The sequence below is a fragment of the Orcinus orca genome, chromosome 19 (assembly GCF_937001465.1).
Source record: "Orcinus orca chromosome 19, mOrcOrc1.1, whole genome shotgun sequence".
Classification (NCBI taxonomy): domain Eukaryota; kingdom Metazoa; phylum Chordata; class Mammalia; order Artiodactyla; family Delphinidae; genus Orcinus; species Orcinus orca.
Window position 1 is genome coordinate 32,882,543 of NC_064577.1, and position 21,987 is coordinate 32,904,529.

General features: G+C 59.2%; 1 protein-coding gene across 13 annotated transcripts in view; it reads left to right on the top strand.

Annotated features, from left to right (window-relative positions):
• The window catches only part of BAIAP2 (BAR/IMD domain containing adaptor protein 2), a 71,292-nt gene that overhangs the window by 7,965 nt on the left and 41,340 nt on the right, over positions 1-21,987 (top strand). For all 13 annotated transcript variants that reach the window (XR_007473266.1, XR_007473267.1, XR_007473268.1 and 10 more), the window contains exons 2-3: positions 7,412-7,487; positions 9,002-9,088. Coding sequence is in view for 7 of the 13 variants with exons in the window: in XM_049701476.1 (XP_049557433.1) it covers positions 7,412-7,487; positions 9,002-9,088 (163 nt within the window). In the remaining 6 variants the exon portion in view is untranslated. The remainder of the gene's footprint in view (positions 1-7,411; positions 7,488-9,001; positions 9,089-21,987) is intronic.

The following is a 21,987-nucleotide window of genomic DNA, read 5'->3' on the forward strand; positions in this document are numbered from 1 at the left end:
GCCTGTGTACCCACCGGCATGACAGCCTCCCCCGCTGGCTCGTCCCACCCGGCGGAGGGCGGCAGGAGGAGAAGCAGCTCCAGGGTGTTCCGGGGCTGTGTCCCTGCTTGCTCATCGAGGCTCCTCATCCAGCGGGGAGCCCAGCCCTGTGAAACTCGGGTCAGAGCCTTGTCGGGGACAAGGACAGGTCAGCGGCCCTAGAATGTTCTAACCAGTTGAGCAGTAACCAGATGATAAGAGAAGTGATGGTTGGGCCTTCATAGGGCAAGTGGGGATCGGCCCAGCGACTGGGTCTGCTCGGGCAGCCAAACAGAGCGCCACGGGTGCTTGAACAGCAGAGAGGTGTGTCTCATCTGAGGCCTGGAGGCCAGGGTCCAGGTGTGGGCAGGGTGGTTCCTCCTGTGTTCTCTCTCCTGGGCATGTGCAGGCCACCTTCTGCCTGTGTCCTCACATGGTCTTCCCTCTAAGTGTTGTGTCCTGATCTTTTCTTAGAAGGACACCAGTCCTGTGGGAGTGGGGCGCACCCAGATGACCTCGTTTTACCTTGATTGTCTCTGTAAAGACTCCCTGCAAAAACAGTCACCAATGAGGTGCTGGGGTTAGGCCTAACACGTGAATTCTTAGGGGACGAATTCAGTCCCTGACACCCAGCAGCCGTAAGGCCCCCACCTCAAGGTGCAGTGGGCTGGTATGTGGGGGGCCACGTGCCCTGGGGCAGGGCTGAGAAGTCAGGCAGGTGTGGCAGGGCCTGGATGCTGGAAGGCGTCTGCGGCCTTGCAGCGTCCTGCTCCTCTGAAGTCGGGACTGGCCGGATGTGCCTCTGGATAGGAAGGAAGTGGCCGGGCTGGTGGGGCCCGCGTGTGGACCCTGCTGCGCGGCTCCTGGTCTGAGGGGGAGGCTCTCCCAGTGGCACAGACCCCACCCAGCGCTCACTGGCCCCTTCCCCAACCTGAGCCCACTTGTGGCTTCCTGCCCCCAAGACCTATTCCAGGAGGGGTCAGTCGGGTTGGGGGCACCTGAGGATCCAGGTCCTGAGGGAGAGCAGGGGTGGGAGGCGGGTGTCCACAGCCCCAGGAATCGGTGATGGTGCTCGGTCCCTGAACGTGGGCCTCTGGGGCTGTGGGAGCTTGGCTGCCCCTTCCTCACCTTGCATCGCCTATGCCCATCCCCTGCAGGGGCCCAGAAAGTTCCCGCCCTCAGATCAGGACCGGGAGAGTTGGCCAGAATTTTGTCTTTTTCCTGGTGTCGCCCAGCCCGTGGCTCAGGGCCTCCTGGGCCCCCTGCCTCAGGGCCGTAGGGGTGACGGGAAGGGGTACCCGCCCCTTGGTCCCTCCTCATGGGAGGCCGCCATGCTCCCTGGTGTCACTCTGGGCTCCATGCCAAAGACATAAGTTGTCATTTTATTCTAATGTTGGCAGCTTCCCCAGAAGCTGGCGGAGGCCGAGAACCAACGTTTCGCTGCAGGGCCGCTTGTCAGCCTCTCACGCCCCGGGGCGACCCTTTGGCCGGGCTGCCAGGCCAGCTGGAGCGCCCCCCGCAGCATGAGGGCCAGCTCGGCTGCCCCCCAGGCCTCTCCTCTGGCTCCCAAAAGAGCCAGCTGTGCTCCCACCGCCTACCCCTCGCTCGGCGGCAGGGGACTGTCCTGGGCAGCATGGGTGCCTTGATTCCTGATGCTGGGTCCTGCTGCAAATGCTCTTTTGTGCACCCTTCTTGAGAGGCTGTGGTGAGCTTGGCCTCTCTGTGCACTGGTGGGACCCTGGCCCTTGTCCCCGCTGAAGGTGGTTGGGCTGAGAACATGCATGCCTGGGGGCGGGGGAGGGGTGCTCTTGTGGTCTGTGGGGGGCTCATGGCCCATGGGGGGCGTCTCATGGAGGACGTGGGGAGGGGGGCCTAGTGCTGTTAAAGTGAAATCAGCCGGAGTTGATCCCTGCTTGGTTTGTTCTTGTTCGTTCGGGAGCCTTTTCTGCAGCCACCACCAGCTTTGACTGTCCTGTCCTCACCTCACAGGCCATTTCATTCTGGAAGCTGCTGCGTCCACTCACTTTGTCAAGTGCAGACCCATTGTTATCTTCTCTCTGGCTGTAACCAAGAGAGATCCAGCGCAAGTTCTGCCTCCTCCAGGAGGCCCTCCCAGCACTCACTGAACTCCAGTTGGTTTTCTTCCCTTAAGAATGGTCCCCAGGACAGATGTCCCAGTTAATATAGGGGAGCAGAGGCAGGAGTCATGCAGAGCTGCAGTGTGAGCTGGGCCCTCTGTCCAGAGCCTCAGGTAGTCAGTGCTCCTGTGGAGGGCAGTTACAGCAGGCAAGGACAGCCTCCCTTGAAGGACGGCTGCCACCTTCCCCTGGCAGTGCCTGGACAGGGGCCCCGCGTTGGATGTGGGTTGTTGGCTGCAAAGCTGGCGCCTGCTCTTCCTGCCACAGAGGTGGGATGAGAGGACAGGTGGTCAGGGGTAGTCAGGCACCAGGCCCCCCCCTCAGATGACCAGGTATCCTGGCATCAGCCCTTGCCCTTGCTCTGACGTTGCTGGAACGTGGCTTGTGAGGGAGCCCAGGGCAGGCGGAGTTGCTGTGTGGCACCTGGTCCTGTCCTGCCTGCCTCGGTGACCTGTCCAGAGAGCACTGAGGCCCCTGTGGAGAAAGGGACAAGCTGGGCTGTGCAGCCAGCCTGTAGTCGAAGCCGGGACTGGCTCCACCAGGACCCAGAAGGCTGGCTCTTAGCCTCCCCGAGCCTCTCTCCATCCGTCTGTAAAATGGACAGCAGCGCCCCCCACCAGTCCAGTGAAGATTCGGGGTGATGGGGTGTAAGGCCGCCCCTCCCCAGATGGCAGATAGAGCCCAGCGAGGTCTCATCCCCTGAGTTTGTTATAACAGGTGTCGACTGTGTAGGGAGGATGCAGCCTGGCTTGGCCACGACACGCGTGCACACCCATACATGCGCACATACGCACGTGTGCACTGGACGCAGGCAGACACCCCACCCTGCCTTCCTTGACTGCAGGAGGGCAGGAGGGGAAGCAGGAGGCACGTCACTTCCCTGTGTCAGCAGAGAAACTTTGCTCTTTGTTTGTGGCAGCCCTGCCAGGAAAGTGCTGGAGGGGGGCTGTCGCCAGGAACCAGAGCCGTGAGGGATAAATAGAATTCCCGCGCTGGCGAGTGGCAGACCCTGGGCGCGGGCGTGGGAGCAACTGGAACACAGTCCCTGGACAGAGCCCCCTCTCTCCTTGCGACCCCAAATTGGGGATAGGGGCGTCCTGCTGCCCCTTGTCCTCACTGGCCAGGCAGACCCGTGATCCAGGTCACTCAAACTGGGCGTCGCTGTGCAGACGCTGGGCTGCCCAGGAGCCGGCCAGGCAGGAAGGCCTCTGCGCTCACGGCTGCTGGGGTGCTGACGCCACCGCCCCTGCAGCCAGGCCCGGCCCCTCCCATCGGCTCCCTGGACATGCAGGGCTGGAGGCCCGGGGTGGGGGTGGGCAGGCCAGCCCTACCGTGGAGATTTGGTTTAAGGCCTGGATTCCTGGGACTGCAGGGGTGGCAGGGACATCCAGTGTGGGGACATCTCGGCAAGAGGGCCACCATGAACCGCGCCTGAGCTTGCAAGAGTCTCCGGCAGAGATCCCTCCTCTCCCTGACCTTTCTGGGGCTCTTGTGTGGTGGGGTGGCAGGGAGCCCTTGTGGCAGCCCAGCTTCCTGAGGGCACCTCGTAGGTACTGAGCCAACCAAGGAGTGATAGAAGGTGCTGAGCGCAGTGCTTGGCCCACGCCCCCTGCAAGGGGGTCGCACACACAGTCGCCACGTGCCACGGCATGGCGTTTGAAGGGATTTGGTTTCATCTGCGTAGCACAGGTGTCAAGTTTGGAGAAGGTGCTGGTCACTGCCCACGTTGTCGGGTCTCTGTCCCGGCTGCGGAAAAGCGGTCTCAGGATGCAGAGCCTCTCCCAGGCCCTTGAGTTTCACGACAGGCGTTTCACGACAGAGGTGTGTGCGGGGAGGCCGCCCTCCTGGCCTGGCCTTCGTTTGCACACACCCTTTGACGTCGATAAGGAAATGCATTCCCTTCCCTTTGGGAAGTAAACAGGTCTCCCTCTTCCCGCCCTCCGTGGGAGGACGTCTTGGGGTTTGCATCTCAGTTCCCTCCATTGCTCCAGTAAAGAGTCCCATGGAAAGACACCGTCGTTCCATCACTTCTGAAAAAGTATCATGGGGCGGGTAATGTGTAGCAGAGCCCCACGGCCTCCTCGCCATGGCAACCGTGCCTCTGTTGGCTTCCGGCTTCCCCTCCCAGGGCCCCCTGGTGCGTGGAGGGGCTGCGCAGGCCCCTGGTTAGGGGAGCGCTCACTTGCAGTGGGCGTGGCAGGGCCCCACTCCAGGCTTCTGATGGTGGGTTTGGGCCCATCATGGGCCTAGCACGGCCCCCTGGGTCCAAATGCCTCTGCCTGAGCCCTAGGATGGCAGTGGACTCAGGCTCTGAGAGGCCCCCAGTGTCGGGGGCCCCCTCCCACAGAGAAATCCCCTGCAGAGAGGATCCCCCACCAGAGGGGCTAGGCCCTTTTTGGGCCACCAGGGTCCCTCCTGACAAGGTCGTCTTGGACCTGGCTGGTCTCTGGTGGTCGCGGTTCTAGGAGATCGGTGACCTGGAGGTGGATGGGAGCCCGCTCTCTGGCCAGGGCAGCATCTGTGAGGAGCAGGGAGGAAGAATGGCTTTTGGCCAGGGAAGGAGGGCCCCCCTGGGACACCAGCCCCACAGCATTTATGCCTCTGCCACTGCCTCCAGGCAGGCGAGTCAGCGGCACCTGTGTGACCCGGCAGTGCCCTGGCCAGGTGTCCTGGCCGACACCCCAGCACCCCTCCTGCCCTGCCCCTCTCTCCCACATTCCTCGTGCCTGAGCTCAGCAGCTGTGCTAAGGAAGCGAAACCTGGCGGCTGTCCCCATGTGTCACTGGGCGGCCGTGGGTGGGCTGCCGAGGTGACCCTCTTTGTTGGCCTGGGTGGCTGCTGGCCTATTTCCTGCTGTCATTGAGGATGTTTGGGGCTCTAGGGAGGGAGCTGTGGAGCTTCCTCTCCTGCCCCCGGGATGGGTGGGGGCTGCAGTCCTAGAGCTCTGCAGCCCAGGTCTGCCCTCACATATTCCCACCCCAGGGCCTTTTTCAGCCCTGTGCCCATCGCTGCAGCGAGAAATGCATCTTACACTGAAATGCTGTACACACGCGCGAGCACATGCACAGATGTGCATGTGCATGTCTGGAACACCAGAATCGGGGACAGAAGCCACCCTTACTGGGTCTATACCCTGCTTTCGGTCCATTTCCTTTGAGCAGACACATGCGCCCTCCAGTGCTTTTCTGCCCCGACACAGGTCTGGGTGGCGCTGAGCAGCGAGGCTGAGGGCTCAGCCAGCCTGTGCGTGTACCCTTGGCAGACAGCCCCACACTGAATTCCCCTCCGCGCCCTGCCCGGACGCCAGTCCCTCGTCTGCTGCCTGTTACGTGACATCCCTGCCCTGACTGCTGGGCACTCCTCAGACTGGATGCATCCAGACTTGGGTTCCCCCCTGCAGAGTCGTCCCCAGACCACTGAGCTTCGTACTGCCCCCTGACCCCATCCCACATTGCAGTGGAGCCAGCTCTCTGATCCACCTTCACATCTTAGGTTTCTGTGCAGCTCTGAGGGGTCTCCCGCGTCTGTGCGGTCTCAGCTACAACCTGGGCTCCCTGGAGCAGTCAGGGGTACATTTCCTTTTGAAATGTAGTTGGATCGACCCTCGGCTTCCTGTCAGGGAAAGCAGGTGTCCCTGCCACGGGCTGCGAGGCAGTAGGTTTGGGCCATTAACTGCACACTTCCTGCCTCTTCTTACCTCCCGCCACCCTTTACCCTGCTCCTGGCATCCTGTCCCTGACACCAGCAGGCCCTGGCCTTGGGGCCTTTGCATGCCCCTGCCTGCAGCCCTCCTCTCTCGACGACATGCTTCTCTCCCCTGCTGTCCCCTGAGCCGTGTCCTGCTGTCTCGTTCTCCAGGTACGGGGTCCTGCCCGGTGTGTGAGGTGGGCCTGCCTTCCCTCTCGGGACTTTGTCCCATGGGGTCACTGCTGCATCCCCCTGTGTGCCTCAGCCCCGGTGCAGCACATGGCAGGTGCCCTCGCCTTTGTCGTGTCCAGAAAGGAAGGTGCACCTGCTCTCTGGACTCAGGCATGTGTCAGGTGTATCTCCTTCCCAGGTTCCCTGCACGGCGTAGAGCAGGTGGGCACCCAGCCCCGGATGTTAGGAGGTGGTGGCTCAGGCTCGGGGTCTCATCACCCTTGGGCAAGGTCTCTGTTCCTCTTTGTGCTGGCACTCCAGGCTGCTCCTCAGGGTGGGCGACAGAAGTAGTGGGTTTTTCTGGAGCCCAGATCCCACAGCCCTTCTCGGAATCCATTGTCGGTCCTGCTGGCTGAGGGCCCGGAACAGGGATAGAAGGGTGTTACCTGGGGCCGGGGCTGCCTTTGGCCTGTTGGCCGGGATGGGGCGGGCACTGCCTCTGTTCATGCAGAAGCACCTGGGGCTCTGCGGTCTGCCCACGGGGCCAGGCAACTTTCCCTCCCTGGTGACGTTTCTCTCTTACCCTGCGGAAAGATCAGACACATATCACGATAATTGACCCGAAGATGTAGGATGTGGCCGAGGTGGGGTTCTCCTTAGAAGCTCCTTGCAGTGTTCTCGCTGGCTGGGGTTGGCACCCAACCATCAGGGTACATTACCCAGTAGCGCTCACGTTTGGCTGTTGTTTGTGTGTGCCTGTTTTTATGCCTTGTAATTAAAACATTTATTTGGCCTTCGCAGTGAAAATCTAATTTCTTCAGTCTAAGGACTAGTGGTATTGGCACCAAGACTTGAGTCCATCAGGCGAGCGGATCCAGAGCCTGCTGGATTATTCATCGTGTGGTGTTTGCAGTCAGGCTGTGCATTGCTCTAATCAGAGCTGACGTTTCGTAATTGATGTGTTGAATGAAGATCGTGGTGGGAGGGGGCTCCAGGCAGCGATGAACCCTTTGTGTGTGGCCTGCGGAGGAACCTTCCTCGCTGACTCAGCCCTGCCAGACGGGGTAATGGCACCTCAGCGCAGCATATCTGAGCGCCGGATGTATGTCGGGTACTGCCCCACGTGTCATACGCATGCTCACTTGTTTAATCTGCAAGGCCCCTATGGAGCAGGTTCTGTTCTTTCCCCCATCGTACAGGTGTCAAAACTGAGGCTTGGGAAGGTCATTTGCCCAAGGACATTCAACAGGGGCAGAGCTGGGATTTGGACCCGGGGCCCGGCCATGGCTTCGTGGTCTTGACCCCGCATGTGATGCTTGTGGGATTTTCCCCTCGCCGTTCAGGCCCCCAAGCCGCCGGGTGCCTTGCCTCTGATGCCGTTCCCTGCTCTCTTCCAGACCATCATGGAGCAGTTCAACCCCAGCCTGCGGAACTTCATCGCCATGGGCAAGAACTACGAGAAGGCGCTGGCAGGTGAGGCTGACGTCCCTGGCCAGCGGGTGCGAGTGAGGACATCTCAGTAGGTGGACAGCTCCTGGGGCCTGATTAGGGAGGGACTGCGGTGTTTCCAGAAGCACACCGTGGCAGAGTGAAGGTGTAGGTGCTGCACCACGGAGGGCCATGATGTTTAGCGCACACTGTGGACATGGGGCCAAAAGTGGCAGGATGGTTCCAACCCTGGAGCTGGGGGGATCGGCCTGCACATTTCAGGCCGATGGTGGTTCCTTTCCTGAAAGCATCACCCAAGGACATCTTACCCCCGGGGGTTTTCTCTCAGAGTGACGTAACTTCATTCTCAGCTGCCCAGCGTCGATGGCCTAGGGTGAATCCGTCAAGGCCCGGCCTGGGGTCTCCCACTCACGTGCCCCAGCCCTTGGACATGAGGCACAGGCCTCCTTCCAGGCTCCTCCACCCCCACCTGGGCCCCCAACAAAGTTCTGTGGAGGGGGGGCCTGGAGGTGTCCTCCCTTCCCCATCTTCCTGGACTGCCCCATAGGACAGAGCCCCTCAGCTGCCCTCGGCCGCCCCAAGGCCAGGCCTGGGCCCGCTAGGCTTTCCTTTCATCTCTTTGAAGGAGCCCACCCTGCCCGGCAGCAGACGCGCTCCAGCTGCTGGGGTGCGGAGCCCGCATGCACTTCCAGACTGCAGAGCAAATTGCGTGTGCTTAATTGAAAACTACCTAAATAAAATGTGATCAAGTGTCCAGTAATAAGTCCCTAACTGGGTTCTGGAGAAAACGGATTAGAAATAGTAATTATGCTGCTGGCGGGTGCTCCCCATGGTCCTGCTCCAGAGGCGCCCTCGTCCTCCTTCCAGCGTGAAGGGCAGCTGGGGGGGCTCTTCTGATGAAGGAGTTTGTGGGCACACCCGGGGTCTTGAAGGGTCTCCGAGTTCTTGGAGGAAGCTCCATCCCAGGCAGCGGGCAGCGGGCACCAGGTGTGGTCCCAGGAAGTCAGCAGGCCCAGCGCTTCCCGTGCCAGTCCCTTGCGAAGTCAGGTTAGAGCAGAAGTTGCCCTGGGAAGAGGTGTGAGTCCCCCGGCTCCGTCCCGGTGGTGCTGCCTTTAGCCCACTTTGAGCGTGTGACTCACTCCCACTTACTTGCTCTCTCTGAGACCACAGACGGGGACAGAGTCCTCAACCCAGGTTGGCTGGGGGGGTCTTCCTGCCGACCTACTTTGCAAGTCTCCTGCCTGGGGTTGGTGTTTGTCTCGTCAAGACACCAGGCCTTGTGGTCAGGGTGGCACACTGTGATTTGACTTGAAAAGCTCTGGACCCAAGCGGTACACTGTGCTCTTACACAGAGAAGGAGCTCTCAGGATTGGAACGAGAGAACATCAACAAGAAACGGGCTTAGGTCCTGCCGGGGCTGGAGCCTGCTGGGCACAGGGGAGGCGGCTGACTGCCAGGCAGGCAGGATCGCCGAGTAGGTGCTGCGGGTGTTGCTACTTCCCAGCGAGGGAAGTGACTGCCCCTTCCTCTTCTCTCAGGTGTGACGTATGCTGCCAAAGGCTATTTCGATGCCCTGGTGAAGATGGGCGAGCTGGCTAGCGAGAGCCAGGGCTCCAAAGAACTCGGTAAGACCCCTAAATGTGGCAGAGACCCCGGAAGTCCCTGAAGTCGTTGGATGTCCCCATGCCGATCTGGGACCCCTCCCTGTCCTGTGTCTGGTCCTTTGATTTGGGATCAAGTTTTCCCTGTCCAACAAGGGAAGACTTCCTAAAATGGCAGTTCCCTTGGAGCTGGCGAGGGCTGTGGGGCACACACCCTGCTGAGAATGGGGCGCACCGGGCGGCTCCAGGTCCCCTGAGAAGCACGGTGTGGGGATGAGGAGACAGGCAGATCCACGTTTACGGGGGTGTTTGTGGCAAAACTTGAATGGTCGGCATAGGGGAGCCATGTGAAAAGTTGGACTCAGATGATGGTCTTTAATGGTGTGGGGAAAGGTTCTTGGTATAAAAATGAGCCAAAAAGGAAAAAAAAAAATGAGCAAAAAAGGATGCAAACCCATAGCATGGTGTGACCAGATTTTGTAAAAGTACACTGGGGGCCGTTTGTCTCATAATACAGGAGGAGACCCCAGAAGCTCAGCAGGTAGAATTCCCGGGATGGGTTATCTTCTTTATGCTTTTACTGGGTTTTGCACATTTCCAGCATGAGCTCACGTTACTTTTACAGTCGAGGCACACAGTGTGAAATGGCAAGAGCTGTGGGCTCCCTTGGAGAGGCTCTCGGTTGTTGGCAGGTTGGAGGGTGTTTGTTTTCTCTGTGTGTCCATTAATTCCAGCTCCCAGAGGTGCCTCTGTCTTATCTATGGTGCGGCCTTTAGCAGAGGCTGCCCGCTCTCGCTCGCAGCACCGCCCTTCAAACTTTTCACACCGCCCTACCCCGTAAGTCAGGCCTGCCCACTGCCGGGCTTTGTGGTGCCCTCTGCTGCTCCCTGTTTGAGGACACGGTGGCCCAGCTGGCCCTGCCGTCCCGGCCCTGGGTCCACACCTTCCCCAGCAGGCCTGCCAGGTGTGTGTGCTGTGTGTCGTGACTGCCACCCCGGCAGAGCAACAGTGGCGTCCGGGTTTTCCTGAGAACAGAGAACAGTGTAAAAGCCAGACACAACTATGGGACCTTCTTGGGCTGGGAGCAGGGGCAGGCGACCATGTGCAGGCGAGGCTGGGCGGAGTGAGTGACCAGGGCTGGACTCCTCATGTGGGCTGGGCTCTGCTCACCTGGATGTGGGCTTTTCTTCAGTGTCTACAGAGCTGGCTGGTGTCCGGCTCTGTGGCTCTAGAGGGAAACCTGCTGGCCTCTTGGGGATGCTCAGCTGACCTGCCCTGGGCAGCCCCGTGAGGACATGGAGGCCGGGGTGCTGTGGTCAGGCCTGCGGGCTCGGCCTGGCTGGTGACGTGTTGGATGTTTGGGCAGATGGAGGCCTGGACCCCTTTGTGATCAGCGATGGCCGTGAACCGACAGACTCTGAGCTCAGAGGCCACGCATGGGCCCCGCCCAGCACTCCTGGGCATCCCGGCTGCGACTCCTGCAGCCACTGTCTGGACCCCTTGGAAGAAAGTTGGGTGTTGCGTGTGATCCTGTGTGTTTATACACGGCTCCTGTCTGTGAAAGGGGTGCTTTCCTATCGTGGTTAATCGTGGTGGCCTTCTCCCCGCAGTCACACACACGTGTGGAAGGGGAGGGTCTGTCCACGGGGAGATCGGGTCCCACGTGGCCCCATAGTGAGGGTGGGCATGTGCGAAACCGCAGTGAGATTCCCGTGGGCAGAGTCCTTGGGAGTTGTTGCTACAGCAGGCCCCGTGAGCAGGACAGCAGGCAGACTTCTGCTGTGGAGTCCGCACATGGAAGGGGCGGGCGGGGGGTTGGAACATCCCTCCACCCACCACTCTAGGAGCTGTCTGGGCTCCGGCCTGAATCAGGGAGCTTCTGGTTTACTTGTGGGTTTTTGAACTCTCCCCAGGGGCTTTTGGGGCTTTGTGCGTCTGCGGAGGTGGCTGGTGAGGGCTCTGTTTCCTCTACTCCCAACGGTTCTGACACCAGATGTGGGTTTTCCTGCACCAGCCAGCCCTCCAGTTTCTGAGGACCCCAGCTGGGCGTCCCATAGTTCAGCTCACTTCTGACACCATCTACCCAGGGTCAGTGCAGACCCACAGGGTGAGGGCCCCATCCCGAGGGACTGCCCCCCACCCCATAGGCTGGCACAAGTCATGGGTCCCCAGTTCACCACAACTCTGTCCAATTTGGCTACAAATCGGGTTCCCACCACTCCCTCCTCAGACCTGGTAGTTTGCTGGAGCGGCTCACGGGACTCGGGGAGGCTTACTTCAGAGTCCCAGTTTGTTGTAAAGGGTATAACGAAGGACCCAGGTGAACGGCCGGAGGAAGGGCTGCACAGGGCAAGGTCTGGGAGGGTGCCGAGCGCAGGAGCTTCTGTCCGCGTGGAGTCGGGGTGCCCCACCCTCCCAGTCCATGGCTGTGTCCATCACCCTGGAAGCTCTCTGAACGCAGTGGTTTAAGGGTTTCCAGGCATGAACGATTGTTGGCTCCGTCTCCAGCCCCTCTCCCAGAGGATGGGGGTGGGGCCCAAAGTGCCACTTCTAGCCCTGGCTCGGTCTTTCTGGTGACCACCCCCATCCAGGAGCCCACCCAGAGTTGCCTCATTAGAACAAAGGATGCTGCTATCACCAGGAGATAACAAGGGATTAGGAGCTCTGTACCAGGAACGGGGCAGAGACCAGAGTGCCTTTCTTCTCAGGTCACTGTCAGCCCTGCTCTGGGAACTGAATTTTTTCTTTTGGCGACAGCTTTACTGAGATGTAATTCACATGCCATACAACTCAGCACTGAAAGTGTACAATTCACTGGTTTCTGATGTATTCACAGAGTTGTGCAACCATCACCATATCTAGTTCCCAAACTTTTCCTCACCCGCAAAATGTAAGCCGTCCCCATTAGCAGTCCCTCCCCTCCCCCAGCCCCTGGAAGCCACTGATCTGCTCTCTGTGTCTGTGGCTTTACCTGCTCTGGACGTTTCGTATGGATGGAAGCGTGCACTGACCCATTGTGACAGTTTGTGTCCAGCTTCTTTCAGTTAACATGTGTCTTCGAGGTGCATCCACGTTGTAGCGTGTCGGCTCCATTCTTTTTATAGCTGAATAATATTCCATTGTGTGGATTCCATTCCCCAGTTGATGAACATCTGGGCTGTTTCCATGTTTTGACCAGTTTCCATAGCACTGGTGTCAGCAGTCGGCACAAGTGTCTGTGTGGACACTTCATGTATGCCTGGGAGGGGAACTACTGAGTCACACGGTTGGAGTTGAATTTATATTAAAGCAGCACACACCCTGGTTTAAAAATAAGTCTCCCTGCCCCCCACGTGCCCGAGGCCCTCTTCTCAGCCCTGCATGTCGTCTGCCTGTGTTTGCTTCCATACATGTAAACAGGCAGGTTTGTGCTGCTGTTTTTCATGTTTTTTTTTTTTTTTTTTTTAATTTTTCGGCTATGCCGTGCGGCATGCGGGATCTTAGTTCCCCGACCAGGGAGCAAACCCGCACCCCGTGCGGTGGAAGCACGGAGTCTTAACCACTGGACCTCCAGGGAAGTCCCTGTGCTGTTCTTTTTAATTTTGGACATTATTTAATTAATGTTTTTCTAGGAGATTTGGATTTAGCATTTTTATACCACTTCTCACCCCACCCAATAGAACGATGACAACTTTTGTTTAAATCGGTGTCCAGTATAGCCTTTGTGCGGTGCTGGCGGGAATACTCAGCTCAGACAGAGCAGTCTGACTGCAGTGCAGCGGACTGCACGCCTGAAGTGGAAGCATGATGAGATGGACATGCGTGCACACCTGCCTAGGTAGTACACACCTGCCCAGCTAGCAAACGGCCCTGTCACCCCCAGCATTTCCTGGGGCCCCCCAGAAAACCTCGTGCCTTTCTCCCTCCGTGCCCCCCACCCCTTGCCAGGCAACCACTGCTGTGTATTCTGCCCTGAGACTCGGTGTGCATTTGCTCAAGTTTTGTGTAAATGGACTCGAGTAGTGTGTGCTGTGCTCTCTCTTGGTCTGGCCTCTTTTATCTCATGATTGTTTTGAAAGTCATCCCAATGTTCCACGTACCTCCAGACCATCCTGCCTTCGTGGCAAGTAGTTTCCGCTGCGTGGAGGTGACCCGTTGTTTATACATTCTTCCGTTGATGGACATTTGGGTTGTTTCCAGTTTGGGGCATTTCCATGTCTGCATTTCTCTAACGAAGTAACGACATCGAGCATCTTTTCACATAGTGTTTGCTGTTTGTTTATCTTCTTTGGTGAAATGTCTCTTCAGATCTTTGTCTCCCTTTTTTCAGTTGGGTTTTTGTCTTATAATTAAGTTGTAAAAGTTCTCTGTGGGGGACTTCCCTGGTGGCGCAGTGGATAAGAACCCACCTGCCAATGCAGGGGACATGGGTTCAATCCCCGGTCCGGGAAGATTCCCACATGCCGCAGAGCAACTAAGCCCATGTGCCACAACTACTGAGCCTGAGCTCTAGAGCTAGAGCCCATGCTCCGCAACAAGAGAAGCCACTGCAACGAGAAGCCCGTGCACCGCAACGAAGAATAGCCTCTGCTCGCCACAACTAGACAAAGTCTGTGCGTAGCAACAAAGACCCAACATAGTCAAAAATAAATAAAATTAAATCTTATATAAAAAAAAAAGTTATCTCTGTATTCTAGGTTGAAGTGCTCTCTCAGATACATACTTTGCAGATATTTTCTCCCAGACTGGCCTTTCATTCTTGTCACAGTAGTTTATTTATTTGTTTGGCCGTACCACATGGCATGTGGGATCTTAGTTCCCCAACCAGAGATCGTACCCCCGGCAGTGGAAGCGTGGAGTCTTAACCACTGGACCGCCAGGGAAACCCCTGTCACAGTGGCTTTAGAACAGAAATATTTAATTTTAATGAAGTCCAGTTGAGTGATATTTTTTCTTGAACTGTGGTCCATAGGTTTTTGTTACTATTTTGACAACTTTGTTTTTGCTGGAGTTAATAATTGCTTCCCTTCATTTGCATAGTCGTCAGTTTGCGATCATTAACTCACTCCCAAACCCAAGACCGTGCTCTGGGACTCCTCCCTGCCGGCCGCAGTCCCGTTGATCTGGCTGCTTCTTCCCCTCTTGGAACTTGCCTCCCGGAGCCCCGACCTGCTCTGATACCCTGGGCCGGTGGCTGGGCCATGCATGGGACACCCCTTCTCCAGTCTGGGACCATGTTTTCTGGGTCGTGGGTCCTGTTCTACTCCCTCAATTAGGGAGATCATCCTTCCTTTTAATGGTTCCTTAGCGGGAAGAGGGGAAATAACGTTTCTGAGCCCATGTCTGTCTGCGGGTGTTTCTCTACCTCGCACTGATGGCTTAGAATTCCAGGTGGGAGACCGCCTTCCCTTGGGGTCCTCACCCCCGTCCTCTGACTTCTGGTGTTGCAGTCTTCACTGTCGTTTTGGCTGATTTTTTTTTTTTTTTTTTTTTTTTTTTTTTACCGTGAGTTTTTTGTTTTTCCCTCCTGGAAGCTTTTGAGATCTTTGTCCTTGGTTGGCTGTTGTGAAATTTCCAGACGTAGCTCCAGTGTGTATGTTGGGGGAGGGCCCAAGGGGGCCTGGAGAACAAAGCATCCCAAGGGTGGGTGTGGTGTGTGGCCTCCCGGGCCACAGGAGGGGGCAGGGGTTAAGCTGCAACTCCGACCTTGGGTGAGGCCAGCAAGGGCACCAGGAGGGGCGGACGACAAGAGCAAGGGTATGTCCACAAGTGCAAGGTGGACAAAAACGAGGCATTCTGGCAGAAATGGGAAAGTCTGGAGAGGAGGGAGGGGGGCAAGGCTGGGGGAAGGGGGCAGGGCCTGGCAGGAGCTGGGGCTTCTGGCCGTGGGAAGCTGGGTTTGTGCAGCCTGCTTGTTGTACCCGCATTCCGATCCGCCTGTTGCCTGCAGTAGCGGGTGTTGCGTTTTCACTGCTGTAGAATATTCCGTGAACACGTGATGAACACAGTGTATTTCTCTGTCTTCTCGATCGGCGCTTGGGTTACTCCCGGTGGGGGTGGGTTTGCTGCTCTGAACGAGCTAGTCCTCAGGACCATGATGCCAAGCCCACCGTGGGGTGACCTCCACGCGGTTCCACAGCAGCCGCTGCCCCGGGGCTCACCGGTGTGACGCCACAGGGCTCTCCCTTCTGGCCCTGCTGTCCTCCCACATGACCGGTGTGTGAGGGTTCGCGTTGCTCCTGTCTGAGTGAGGCTGGGCACCGCTGCCTTCTATTCCCGTGCCCTCGTGTCCCCCTCTGTGTGGGCGAGTCCCACCCGGCAGGCCACCCAAACCCCAGGCGCCGAGGCAGCAGCTCTGGTCCACCTGGTGCTGGAGGGGAGGGGAAAACCAAACCGGGACCACCATCTCGGATACCAGCAGGACAATTGTTTCCGCTTTGTTGTAACTTGGGGCGTGCTGGGTGCCCGTGTACCAGGGGCCAATGACCCAGCCCAGGGGGGATGCCCGTCCTGGGGCTGCCCTGCAGTGACCTGCTGAGAAAGCTGAGGGCTTCCAGGTCCTTCTGAGCTTTGAGGCCCTGGTAGAAGTGGCAGAAATTTCAAATTGGGGACCTTTGCTCTTGGCTGGAGTGTGGTGGGGATTGGGGTTTGGTGGTGCACTTTGGCCACTGTCCTCATGGAACAATGTCACTGGGTCACTTGCTAGGAAACGTTTTCTTCTCAGTTTCTTGGTCTCGTTAGCTCTGCCCGTGGCCCTGGGCATCTGTATGAGCTCCCCCTCCCCCAAAGCTGGTCGGGACCCCAGGTAGGGGGGCCTGTGCTGAGTCCTGAATTATCTGAATCTTGGGCATTCACTGACAGGCTGTTTGGTCTGGCATGTGGCCCATGTTTATAGGTTTCTGTTATGTTTGAAGAGAACATATGTTCCCTGCTTATTCCGATTCTGGGTGCAGGGTTCCTAATTGTGTTCAAATCTTCAGTAATTCCACCTCCTTATTAGTAAGTGAGAGGCATTTTTCTTACTCGCCAGGAAGGTGGGCTCATCAGTTTCTCCGTGAGGTTTTTGCTTTATGTGTTTTCCAGCTGAGTTATTGAGTACGTAAACTACAAGTTATGTGCGGTCGTGTTTTCCTGACAAGCTGAACTTTATGAGGGGAACTCCTCTGTTCTCAGTAACCCTGTTTTCAGTCTGTTCTGTTTCATGCTGAATTTGTTTTCCTCCACCCTTCCTGTCTGCAGCCCTGGGGAATTACTCGTTTCTGACCACTTTCTTCTCGATAGACCTTACTCCCCAGGATGGGAGGGAAGAGATGCAAGGTCTCTGCTGTCCTGGGGATCAACCAGAGCCCTCAAGGGGTGAGTGCCTCTGGGGAGCTGGTGCTCCAGCCGAGGTGTGGCAGCAGCCTGGAGGGAGCTCTGCTCACACTGATGACATCCTGAGCCAGGCGCCGGGCTTCTGACCAGAGACTTAATCTCGAGGCCCTGCAAAGTGGGGCTTCATCTGCCCTCTGGCTGCCCACTTCCTGCTGGGATCCCTCTGGGTGTGGCCCCTGGTGGCCTTGGGGTCAGGGATTGCCAGGCAAGCAGTGGCAGACACCCCGGCCACTCCCCGGTCCCCCTCCTTCCTCCGCTGATCCCTGCCCCGTTCTATCAGCTCTTCTTGCCTTTTCTTTGCCACGAAGGGCAGGAGCTGTATGGCTCCCGCTCTGCTCCCTGGGCCAACAGCCCACTAGGACGGTGTGGGATTCAGCCATGCCGACCCTCGTCTAATGCGTCGGGGGTACTGCACCCCCTCCCCATCTCCCTACGAGCCTTGTGCTGCATCCTTCCTGCATAGAGTGAGGGTCCCGAGCAGCACATCACCCCCCCGCCACGTCAGCCAACCACGTACTGCCCAGAGCTGCACCCCTTATCACCAGAGCAGAGGCTTCTGACGTGAGGTCTCCTGCTGTGAGCGAGGCTGAGGCCCGTGGTGGTCAGAAGTCACAGCCCAGTCGCTGTGCTGCTGCCCCTTTGTTCCTCGTCCCTGTGGAGAGCAAGTGGCCACTCTGCCTTTGGTCCCGTGGCCAGGAGGTGGCTTGGGGCTGCAGCTCCAGACCTCACAGAGGAGACGGCCTCTCATCTTCACTCCACTCGGCTCTGGGTTCGCTTTGATAGGCAGGCTGCTTAGTCGGGGTGCAGGGATGCCCGCCTTCCCCATCGCCTCGCCGCCCTCTCATCCCCCGCCACCAGCCACTCTCACTTGCCGTGGACTTGTCTCCCTAACCGCCCCCCTCACGGCTCCGTCGAGGCACACCTGGTGCTGCCCCCGTCTCTTTGATCTGTGTACTCGGGGCAGCTTTTCCGAGGCCCTGTCTGCTTGCTTTCCTCATGGATTTCTGTGCTCGTGGGACTGACCGGCAGCTCAGGGCAGCAGGGGTGTCCCATCTGGGTCCGAGGCTCCAGGCCAGTCCCCGGTGTGTGCAGACCCAGGCCTTCCCCAGGCCAAGGAGCCAGGATGGTGGCCCAAGGGAGGGTGACCCCGATTACAGCACCCCGAGGGGGCTCACTCTCCAAACTCGTTGACCACAAACTTGGGGGTTTGCTAAGATCTGGGAGTGAGCATGTTTTCATGTTTATTTCTCCTGCTTCTGTCTCTACCTTGAGCCTGGGGGCCACAGGGCAGAGGGGGCAGGTGGCTCCTTTGCTGCTGGCCACAGCAGGGTGCACCCAGCCTCTCCCCGTCCCCCTGACACGGGCAGCCTGAAATGCCAGCATGGTGGGGAGCATGGCACAGAGTGGGCATTTCCAGACTGCTCCGGCCTGGGCTCCGGGGCTGCTCGGGGAGGAGGTTGGATCTCCAGGCGGGCAGGCTCCTTTTGCCCTGAAGGAGGGAACAGTGCAGATGCTGTCCTTTTATCCTAGGCACTGTCAGCAGTGCCATGTCCCCTCTGGGCTCTCCCATTGCCTTAAGCTTTAAGTCACAGGACACTCAGGTCACGTCAAAGCAGAGAGAGCAGGTGGAGACCCCCCCCACCGGTGCCTGTCACCTACTGGCACAGACCAAGTACGGCGGCATCTCAGCCGCGCCCTGTCACTGTTCCCCTGGGGTGATCCCGATGGCACCCCGTCGCTTCTCCATCCAGCCTCCGTGTGCACCGTCGGCAAGCCCGGCCTTGGCCATGGGGCTGAAAGCACACAGGTACCCCAGTCCAGGCAGTGGACAGGCTGGCTTCCGGGCCCTCTGCTCCAGCATCATGGCCACTCCGGATGGGCCTGGTGCAGCATCAGTCTCTGTTGTCCTGCTTGCTGGATTCTTCCCCAGTGTTGGCTCCTGGGGTGCCCTGTTCCTGGGGGTGCCACCATGGACCTTGACCTCATCCTTTGTGCAGGGGAGGCCACTGTCCTGTCCCCCTCCCCGAAAGCCGTGCCACCATCTGCAGGAGCCCCCAGGGAGCTGGCACTCCTGAGCACATCCTGCCCGCTGGGTGGCCCCCTGCAGCCAGGCCCCCAGCTCTACTCCCCAAAGCCACTGTGCAAAGAGCAGGGCTGAGCCCAGCACAGGCAGGAGTAGGAGGTGGAGGTCAGAGTCCAGTGCACCTGGGCTCCGGGCACAGTGCTCAGGTGGGCAGGTGACTCAGGGGCTCTGTGCCAGAATCATTCATGCAAGAAAAGAGGGTCAGTCAGCTGCTCTGTGTCTGTGCAGGAGGTTACGGTGACATATCCTGTGGAGCATTCTAGGCGTTCCTGGCCGGCAGCACTAACATGAGGCCATCATTGCAGCGAAGGGCCCAGCCTGCCCTGAGCCCTCTGTTTCCTCCGTGTGTGGCCGACCTTCATGCTGGGCCCGTCCCTCCCGAGCCTGTGTCCGGGGCCTCTGCCAGAGCCTCACCTGGACATTTCGTCCATCTGCGCAGCCGAGGGCCAGCGGCTGAGCGGCTGTTTTGTTTGGGCCTCACCATCTCCTGAGGCCTCTGTTGCGTTCTCTGCCTTTGAAGAGCCTGCTTGTTTGTGATCCCGGGCATGTGTGTGCTTGCAGGTGCCCTGGGCCTGTGCTTGGCTGCCACCTGCCTGCACCCATACTGGTATCTGCACCGCACCCATGAGAGAGCAGGAGCTCCGTGCTGGGCGGGGCCTCAGGGCAGGAGGCGGCTCCCTGCACCTGAAACTGCGCCAGGTTTGGCCGCTGAGTCACTGGATTAAGGTGTGGCCTGAACACTCCCCTGGCGTTTGGCTGCTGTCCACGCCCAGCTACCTGAGTGAAGAACCGAGGCAGGCAATCCCATGCCACCTTTGGAGACTCGTCCTGTGGGACTTGGCTACCTCTTCTGGTTCCTGTAGATGCCGGCTGACTTTCCCACGACTGCCTCATGCTTAGAGGCATGGGGTGGCCCTTTCCTGCGTGTGGGTCACTGAAATGCAGGGGCCATGTGACCCCAGGGGCCTTTGAGCCTGTTGCCGGATAGTTTCCTTGGCAGAGGTAGTTCTGAGATGGTGCCACAGGCCATCCACCAGGTCGGGGGGCTGCCCACCAGGTGGGCTCCTGTGCTCCCTGTGAGGCCGGGAGGTTGTCGGGCTGCATCACGGCCCCTTCCATGTCATGCAGAGCTGTCAACACCTGGCTGGGGAGCCCGAGTGTGGCCCTGCCTTCCCTGCAGGTGGGGGACGGTCTGTCTCACGTCCACGTGCTGTCAGACCCTAACAGCAGGACCCACCTTTGACTGCTAAACCTGACAGATGCCACTTGGAGGACTTAATTACAGCCGCACAGTGGGAGGCAGGTCGATTTCACATCCCTGAGGGTCCCGACTCAGAGGCCCCATGTCACCCTACACTGTGGTCCCATGATGGCCTGGCGTCCCCAGGCTGGCCTGGAGTGGACTCCTTCACCTCCTCTTCCCAGCTGATAACACCAGCAGCCCCCGCCATGGCACATGGAGGGAGTGTCCCTTAGCCCCTGGGAGAAGTGGCCGGCACACGGGCGGTCACCGGAGCCCCAGGAATAGGGTCCACGCTCTCCTGGCCTCCCTCAGGCCTCGAGCAGATCTTGACACCAGGCAGGTATTTTGCAGAGTCGCGGCCCTCGTGTCCGGCTTTGGGTGGACGCTAGACCGGTCAAAGCCTGGGGCTGAGCACAGGGTAAGAGGGCAACCTGGGTCACCTCTCAGGGCCCCCTGCACTCACATGACTGCTGTGAAGGGCCAGGGGCTCCAGCGTGTCCACTTGGCCTGCCCTGATGAGAGCTTTATGGGGCAGGCTCGAGCCTTTGTCAGGAGGGATTAATAAACGTCTTAATTGGATCTGCCTGTTCTCAGCGACTCTGGCCATAGCAGGAGAGACGGCTCAGGGTGTTTTCATGCTTCCTCGGTGTCCAAGGGCCCACTCCAGGGTGGGAACATCCATAGGGAACAGCGGTGTGTGGCTGTGGTGACCCTACACCCTCTGGCCTGGTTCCTGGGGGTCCTGCTTGGGAGGAGGGGAAGGGGGCCCCCAGCTGTGGTTCATTCTGAGCCTGGTTCTGGTGGTGAGGTGGGGCTGGCAGGGTCTGTGAGGACCGGGCCTGGGGCTTGTTCCCACTGGGTGGGGGGGCATGTGACCTGACCGGGGTCCACAGCAGGAGGCTCGCCGAGGTCTTTTAAAGCCCATACTGCAGCAGCACGCCTGTGAGGGCTCTCCCACCACGGCCAGTCTGACTCGAGTGCCTGGGTGGCTGGAGGGCCCTGGGGGCCCCCAGTCCTGTGACCCCGCCGTGTCTCCCGTGAATTGAGGTCCCGCCGGCAGCGTGTGCTGTGTTCTCAGTGTGTCTGCAGCTCCCCGCCCCCAAGTGAGAGGGCGGAGGAAGCGGTCCTTTGTTTATCCTCCAGCAGGGAGCCGGTGGCCCTGGAGCATCCCACACATGGCGGGGGGCCTGGTGGGCACAGGTGCCGGCTCGGGAGCCTCTGTGGCAGGTCTCCACCTGTTCCGAGGGGTGCTGGCCCCTGGGTCCCCGGCGTTGGCAGGAGGGCAGGTGTGTCAGAGGCACTGTGGACGCTCTGACCGCAGAGGCCTGCTTCCCTGATGAGCGGTCCTCAACGGGGCCTGTTCCTGTTTGTGTCTCGCATGATTTAGAGCGAGTTGATGCCTGAGAAACCGTCCCCAGGAGAGCTGATGTCCACTTGGACAGTTAATCGGGGGCATGAGTGGGCAGGTTAATGGGAGTCCTCGTGGCACTTGGTGAGGATCGGAGCAGCGGTGCCTGCCCGGCCTGGGGCGCAGCCTCACGGGCTCTGTGACCCCTGGAGGGTGGCCGCCCTGGAGGAGGGTCATCATGCACCTTCCAGCTCTGGCCCTGGCCTGCCCACCCTGCCGAGGTCCAGGTGGCCTCCTGTGGTCGGGGATTGTGGCCTTGGCCACTCATGTCCCTGATCTGGGTGGGAATGTGGGAGGAAAACCCCTCCCTCTGTGCACACCCACGTTTCCCTGTCCCCTTGTGAGTCGCGTCAGGCAGGAGAAAAGACGGCATTTTGAAGCACGGTGATGCTGGCGGGTGGAGGGTCTGTCGATGTGAGTTCCTGCCCCACTGTCTCCCAGCAGCACAGCCAGCGTCTCGCAGCGTGCCCTTTCCTGCTGCTGCTGCGGGGACACGGCTCAGCCAGCGCCTACCCGGCCCATGGGCAGAGGACTCCAGGTTGACCCTAAGTCCCCGCCTCCCTGTCGCCCAGGCTCAGCCCACGCGCTCCACAGCCTCCTGTCGGCCAGTTCCTTGAAGCAGCCCTCCAGTCGGCCTGGCGGCCAGCCTGGGACCCCCGAAGCCCCGAGTGTAACTGTGGGTGCCTGAGAGCTTGTGGATTGGCCGAGGACACGTCCAAATGCATGTTTGGCTTCAGAAGGCCCGGGGCAGGCCTGAGCTTCTGAGATCTGATCAGACTCCCGGTGTGGCCGACGCCGGTCCAGGACCTGACCCGGAGTAGGTAGGGCAGAGGCTC